The 8107-nt window shown below is 43.4% G+C and overlaps 1 protein-coding gene across 1 annotated transcript; it reads left to right on the top strand.

The window, feature by feature from the left end:
* Positions 1-952: 952 nt before the first annotated feature.
* LOC308166884 (ankyrin repeat and SOCS box protein 3-like) lies at positions 953-7840 on the top strand (the record flags this gene model as incomplete). Its single annotated transcript, XM_080541208.1, has 8 exons — positions 953-1022; positions 5622-5813; positions 6058-6228; positions 6311-6423; positions 6497-6629; positions 6865-7042; positions 7167-7362; positions 7613-7840. The coding sequence occupies 8 exons, from the start codon at positions 953-955 to the stop codon at positions 7838-7840; spliced, it is 1281 nt and encodes a 426-aa protein (XP_080397334.1).
* Between the last annotated feature and the right edge of the window lie 267 nt (positions 7841-8107).

Raw genomic sequence — 8107 nt, 5'->3', positions numbered from 1 at the left:
ATAAATGTTTTGAACAAAGGAAAATCGATGTTGTACTCAATAAAAGTTGTTTATTTGCATTTCTGCTAAAGTCGATAATGCACGCAGCACTGCTGACCGGCAACATTGGATTCTTCTCTCTCTCGAAACATTTTACCCTGTTAGAAATGTGACAGAATTCTGATTGGCTGGCTGGCTGGCCAGTTCTTAATGTGTTAAAATGTCTGATTGGCTGGCCTGATTGTCAATCACAACATTTAAATTTTACGGACCAATGGCGATTGGAGGAGATGAGAAAATTGACGGTTGAAGACTGGAGAAGAGAGAAGAGAGAATAGAGAATATACTATTTTGAAGAAAGAAAATGGCTCGTGCTCAACACCTAGTAAGTTTTCTAATCGTTTAACTATTAATATTATGATGTATGGCTGCTGTTTTTGACGATGTATTTAAACTTGTTTAGACGTTGTCAGGTAATGGCAAGTTAGCTAGCTACCTTAGTATAGTTAGATAGATAACCTCAATGAGCTACGTAACGTTAGCTAGCTACCATAGTATACTTAAATAGGCTAGATAACGTTAGCTAGCTACCCTAGTATACTTAAATAGGCTAGATAACGTTAGCTAGCTACCATAGTATACTTAAATAGGCTAGATAACGTTAGCTAGCTACCCTAGTATACTTAAATAGGCTAGATAACGTTAGCTAGCTACCATAGTATACTTAAATAGGCTAGATAACGGTAGCTAACTACCCTAATATAGTTACATAGCTAACCGTAATTACCGCTAGCTACCCTATAGTTACATAGCCAATTAGCTCCATAACGGTAGCTAGCTACCTCATGTATAGTTACATAGCCAATTAGCTACATAACGGTAGCTAGCTACCTCATGTATAGTTACATAGCCAATTAGCTACATAACGTTAGCTAGCTACCTCATGTATAGTTACATAGCTAACCTTAGCTAGATGGCTAACGGAGGCTCTGAGCTGGTGCTTCCTGCAGGGTCTAAATATGAGCCAGTAGGTCTGAATATGAGTAAGGAGGTCTGAATATGAGTAGGGAGGTCTGAATATGAGTAGGCAGGTCTGGAGTGGGCTGGATTTGGATGTCGGGATAACCTTTTTTTCCTTTTTGCCAGTATGGCTATGACATAGGTCTAACATTCTAATAAATTAGACTAAACCTGTTATGATGACCAACTATAGCTAGCAATTTGAATTAGTAAATATGTGACAGGGCATGGTTAAAAAGTCCTCAACTAGGGCAAGATCTTTTTTCTCTTGTAATCAATACTTGATTACATAACTAGTCTACTTTAAATAAACCTTTATGAAATCCATCTTTTAGTGTGTAGTATATAATTAGGTAATATTTACTTGGACAGAATGCACTAGCACTACATCTCATTATAAAGCATACTTGATGTGTGATGGGATGCATTTGTATCGAACTATCTTTATGGATCGTAAATTAGCATACGTGTTGTCAGGAAAGAATAACACTTTTGAGCGATTTCGCCGTTGAAAAGTTGCATAACTTGTTGAAAAGTTGGGTATCTAATCTAGATACCGGCGCTACCGATCCCTGGCCACCAAAACATCCCGTTTCAAAAACATTTTTTCCCCTCTGCCATAAGGACTCTCAACACCTGACTCACTGCACTTTATAAATTGTAAATTGTAAATATGTTCTTGTCTTGTGGTTATGTGTGTTCATGTCCATGTAATAGTCATGTGCAATGTGTGTATGTTTTTTGACACTGCTGTTTGAGCTGTACCGAAAACTAAATTAAACCATTCATTCATTCATTCATTCATTCATTCATTCATTCATTCATAGCCAGCCAGACCGAGACAGATCATAAAACAGTCTGTTTGTATTCTCTGATGTTGTCTGAGTTTGTTTAACACTCATAAACAGCATTTGTATTCACATTCACATGGCTTTTCTGCTCTCTGGTAAACTAATGATAATGATATTCCAACTGCCCAGTTAAATCAAATCTATTATTTGGCATTCAGTGACATGCTTTTTAAATGATATAACACAGAATATTAGTCAACATTCAGGGAAGAAAAAAAGCCAACTTTTTTTGATGGGGGGCGGTAAGAGGCCTGGATAATGGACAGGGGGGCGCTGGCCCAAAAAAGGTTGAGAACCACTGGTCTAAGCAGACGCTCTGGCTAATTGAATTACCGTTCCGTATTGGTTCTAAACTACCATGTGACATTATACGGAAGTAGTTGAAAGTGGGCGGCTACATCTGTGTTTTGTTTTGTTGATGTTGCCAAATAAACAGGACTGGAAAACACTTCACTTTGCATAACTGGATTCATATGGTAAACCCACGTTGATTTAACATGAATTCCTTTTTATTACAACTCTGAAATAATGATTGCATTTGTAACCAGTGGGGTTAATTGGTAAATCACGCCCACTTGGCATATTCTCTATAAATAGCTTACCTGTGACAAGTGCCTGTGTCTTCCTCCCCTCCTCCTCCGTTACCAGCTGTGGCCACGCCTACTGATGACGCACGGCTACACTCTGACTTCAGGTATGCAGCGTCTCCCTTGGTTTCCCAGTCGGCAGTGTGCACATGGTTTAGTAGGCTAATGTGTGTTTGGTATATGGTCATGTAGTGGTCCCTATGTAGCCTAAACTCGTGATATACATGCATACAGTACATTTCAGATATCCCCGCTATTGAGCTGTCTACTCCTGTGAGGGAGTTCATTATTGTTCCCTGGCTCAAGGCACGTTTAGAGCTGTCTGGTTGCGGGCATTGATAGGCTACAGCCAAGGTAATGTGTTCTAAACACACAAACTAATATTGACAACCTGTAAAGTGACATGTTCTCTGTAAATATCCCTACCAATGTATTATGTTCAGTGTTTCCTCCAGGAATTTTTACAATGGTGGCGGATGGCCGTGACCGCGCGCGTAGCGCGCGAGCGATTTTTTTCGCGTGCACGCGCGTTCAGAACAAGTTTTTTTTTTTTTTTTTTTTTTTCTAATCACAGCCAAAACTAGAGGATGGCCTAAAAAAAGAATATACAGAATATAAACTTGTGACTGACAGTCACATACACACACACAAAGATCATCAGCTATAATATAATACGAAGTAGGCCTACATGAGCACAAAAGCGGCTAACATTACTGATTAACTGTTTACTGTAGTGCAGAGAGATGGTAGTCGTAGGCGGCGTATCAAATGACAAAGCTAAACGTTTAATGAAGGACATGAACGATTGTCAACAACACACTCAAGCAGTAAATAGAACAGTCTAAACAACTTGGGTACTACGGACGGAACAATAGTCTCAACCTATAGTTCCGTGCGTGAATTATGTCAACCCACCACATTACAGAAGTAAAATCACAGTCAGATGGAGCATTCGGTAAACAGCTGAGTATCAGCTGAGTTAAAGAAAACAAACTCTTACCTTTGATGAGACCCACATGAGCCCTGTTTTCCCGTACTTCTCCCGTGTGTCTCTTATTGTCCAAATGTTCCCTGAATTTTAGCTGCATGTTTTTCCAGCATGTAATTCCGTTGTCAATAAAAAAATCGTCTCCCCTTCTTTTCCCCTTGACAATACTGTGTCGTTGCTCAAGTGACGGCACATAAGAATCGTTTTTTGACTTGCTAATGTCTGCTAACGTAGCACTTGAAACTGGCGCCGTTCTCTGGACTGCAGCTGCTCCCGCGTTAGCATTAGCATCCATCTTTTCTTCTCCCTTCTCACCGTCACGAGCTCAAATGACACTTGTCGGCCGATCTAACTCTTAACACTCACTTACAGGACTTCTGACACCATGTCGTGTTATTCTATTAAACATACACGTGAGTCCTTCTGTATTTCAATGTAAGTGTCTTTATTTTAACTCGCTCTGTAAGCTCTACAATACCGGTCTCTTGTTGTCTCGTCGTAACCTGCCCACCTGACCTGGGGGGTATTCCATCAACGTCGCTAAAGGAAAATCCTGGCTTATTTTTGATAACTCTCGCGAGACCTATCAGAATATGCCTGGATATTTTTAAGAACTCTCGCGAGATTTATCAGACTAAACCTGGATTTTCCCTTTAGCGATGTTGATGGAATACCCCCCTGATGTCACTACGGTGGCCTGTACACAATAACAATAATACCACAGTTCACATTTAGACCAATCAGGAGCCCTTGTGTCACGTTGTCAACTGAATGTCATTAATCTGATTTTGGATCAGCGGTTAGAGAGAGATGGGCGTGGATTTAGGTGCACTTTTAGTCAACATCCATTATAGCGCTGATCTAGGATCAGATATATTTTAATCAGCTAAAATGTTCAGAACTTTTTAATTTTGCAAAATTTGAGAACTTTTTTATTTTTAATTTTTTTTGTGGACTGAATCAATTCGTGGCGGAGGAAATTCATTCGTGGCGGCCCGCCACCAATAAATGCATATAGAGGAAACACTGATGTTTATGTGATGTCTAATTGGCTAATGTCTGTATTATTGGATGTCTTTCTTTTCAGAACAGAACTACAGCTATAGCCATTGTCACTGCTGCTTTGCTTGGTTAGGATTTTGTATGACAACAGTTTTAGCTCCCCTTGAACCTTTTGAATTGTTTTTAATTATTTTGAAATGTTTGTATTTTATTCATGCTCCGCCCCGTAGTCTGGTCCAGCTAGCGTGGTAGTACCTCTAGCCCACCCCTGTAGGGTAGACACGCCCACCCCTGTAGGGTAGACACGCCCACCCCTGTAGGGTAGACACGCCCACCCCTGTAGGGTAGACACGCCCACCCCTGTAGGGTAGACACGCCCACCCCTGTAGGGTAGACACGCCCACCCCTGTAGGGTAGACACGCCCACCCCTGTAGGGTAGACACGCCCACCCCTGTAGGGTAGACACGCCCATTTTAAGTTAAAGGAGCACTGGAGTGAGTGATTGTGTGACTTCCTCTTGCATGTACTTATTTAGTGGTTTCATATAGAGTGCTGTGTGTGGCATTGCCAGTGAATCTTCTAATGTGTGCTATTGTCTATTGCTACTAGTACAGTAGGCTATTATTGTGTGCTCCACTATTGTGTGCCCTATACTGGGTTGTAATACCCCTTTATCTCCAGTTCCCCTAGATACTAAGTGGCTGTCGCTCCCAGGGGTTGGGTCTCATGCTACCTGGCTAGCTCCATTTATACTGTGGGTGTTTTAAAAGATGTGTTAGATTCTTTAGGTGAAAGTCCTAAGGTGGTGTTGTCACACCTTGTAATTTTAGGCCCCCAGTTGGCCGGGTTACACATTGCTTTAAGCCACCTTCTACGAGAAACGTGATTGCCTTGTTGTATTGAGCTCTAGCTACAATAATTGAACCGCACACCTAGCTTGCTCGCCATCTGGCTACCTAACCAAGTAGTTCTTATATCAGTCAGATACTAGAATTGAATTGGACATGACATGAGGTGTTCACAGTTTACGAATAGTGTGGAAACGTATAATTGAGCGATCATTACCCCTGTCTCTGTCTGTTTTATCATAGCCTGCATTCCTTGCTTCTCTGATCCCTCCTGTCATCGCTCTCTCTCCATCTCCTCTTTCTCCATTCCACCCTCCTCTCACCACCTCTCCTCTCTTATTTCAGGCTTGTTTGAGGGTAATAGGATAGCCTTCACTGAGTGTTACACAGACACAGTTTCCAGCGTTGCAGAGTTGTGTTCTCTGATCCAGAGTGGCCTCAGCGTGGACAGTAGAGACAACCGTGGCTGGAATGCGCTCCACGAAGCTGCGGCGGTCGGTGCAACAGCGTCTGTATGTGTGCTCCTCAGGGCTGCAGGTGAGAAATTAGTGGGAGAGCTTTGTGATGATGGCTGTCTGCATGCTTGGTGTTAAAATTGAATATTTACATTGTCACTTTAGCCATTTATGCTCTGGTGAAATAGAGAGGATGAAAGGGACGGTGCCAAATTAGGTAGTTGAAACATGCCACGATATTTACTCCCCCTCTCAATCTTCCCTATTGTTGTGACTGTAGACCTTGTGCACTCTCACCTAAGATTCCCTCTCTCCACTCTGAGCAGCAGGTTCCTCCCGCGGTCATTGTGACTATGTTGGCTCTGTAACACACAAGGGTGAGTCTGCTCTGTACCTGGCCTCACAACATGGACACCTAGGAGTGGTCAGACTGCTCCTCGGAGCAGGTGCCAACCTCAACCAGCCGACCACTGACCTGTCCTGTCCTCTCTACACAGGTAACACACACACACACACACACACACACACACACACAATGAGGCTTGATTACTCAATGTCATTGTGTATATTTGTGAATAGCTGTAGATGGTGGGCGTAAGGAGGTTGTACAGTTGCTGGTCAGGAAGGGGGCAGAGGTCAATGGAACACACACTGCTTCAAGATGGACCTGCCTTCACCAAGCTGCCTACACGGTACACACACACACACACACACACACACACACACACACACACACACACAAATTCACTCCCACTCTCTCCTCAGGGTTACAGGGAAATTGTGTGTATCCTGGTGGGCAAGTGTATTCTTGAAGTGTATGACGACTACAAGATCACACCCTTGTTTGTAGCTGCACAGTACGGACAGCAGGAATGCCTGCAAATCCTCATTGATGCAGGTACACAGCTCTGCATCTGTATGCTTTTTGTAAATGGCTGCTTGTGTGTGATGGCTCACTGGTGGAGTTGTTTATATTTTTCCTGTGCATGATCATTACAGTTGTTTACACTACAAAAAAGATGATGGATATGCAAATGCTATGTATGTATGTATATATATAAATATTATGTGAGCCAATATACTGCCTATAAATACTGTGATATATTGCATATTAATATATGTCTTGGTTGTAGGTGCGAATGTTAATGCCCAGGCATGTGACTTGGCTACGCCCTTGATGATTGCCTCTCAAGAAGGGCATGAGGGTTGTGTGGATGTTCTCCTCACCCACGGTGCTGACCCAAACCTAGCCTGCCATCGCAAATGGCCACAGGTCCCCATCCACGCCGCAGCGCAGTCCGGACACATCAGGTATGCAAACATGCATTTGAAACATATTTTCTCCTGCTCAAAGAAACATGGCATCTTCTCACATGTTTGTGTTTGTGTGTGTGGGTGGGTGGGTCGGTGGGTGTTTTTGTCTTTGTCCTTGCAGTATCCTAGCCAAGCTTATTACTGTGACGGATCGTGCATGTGACCGTGGAGAGTCTTCAGTGAGTCCGTTGTACATGGCTGTGGTGAATAGACACAGCCACGCTGTGGAGCTGCTGCTGAGAGAGGGCTTCAGCCCAGACGGCCAGAACTGTACCTCTGTCTTAGGCTGGGAGTCACCCCTCTCCTACGCCCTCGGAGTGGGATGTGTGTGTGATTTGAGGTATACACACACACACACACACACACACACACTATGAGTGACATGGATTGATTACTCACACACACATTTCCCTTGCACTCCACCAGTCTTACCTTTACCCTCATCTCTCTCTCTCTCTCTCTCTCTCTCTCTCTCTCAGTGAATCTGTCCGGTTGTTGTTAGCTGCGGGGGCAAGTTTAAATGGGTATGTATGGAGGTATGCCATTTGCACCCACAAATCCGAGCAGCTGCAGCAAATAATCCAGCAAAGGAGTATCTCCAGACCAGAGCAGTTGAGTAAGAGCATCAACATATCCGGACCAGAGGAGAAGAGCAGAAGCATGTTCACGCCAGAGGAGTTGAGTGAGCTGTTATATGTGGCGCTGAACGGAGGCTTACAGACTGCTCTCTACTGGCTTCCCGCTCTGTTGCAGGCAGGACTGGAGCCCTCCCTTTTCCTGCAGCCCATCATGTAAGACACACACACACACACACACATACACACACACACACACACACACAAACTCTTATAAGCTAATGTCACTGCTTTACATCGTCTGTTGTGTTTGATTGGTTTCAGGCTGAAGAAGGCGGAGCCTGAGGTGCTAAGTTACTTCCTGGAGTTTCAGAATTGGTCAACTCTGCCGCGGCCGCTATTAGACATACTTGACCAGCGACGGACACAGAACACCTGGACTCCACGCTCACACCAAGGTAAGACACATGTCAAGTGTAAAACAGAA

Source organism: Nansenia antarctica (assembly GCF_963989245.1).
Source record: "Nansenia antarctica genome assembly, chromosome: 10".
Classification (NCBI taxonomy): Eukaryota; Metazoa; Chordata; class Actinopteri; order Argentiniformes; family Microstomatidae; genus Nansenia; species Nansenia antarctica.
The sequence above is the reverse complement of the archived record's forward strand: the minus strand, read 5'-3'. Positions and strand labels throughout refer to the sequence as shown.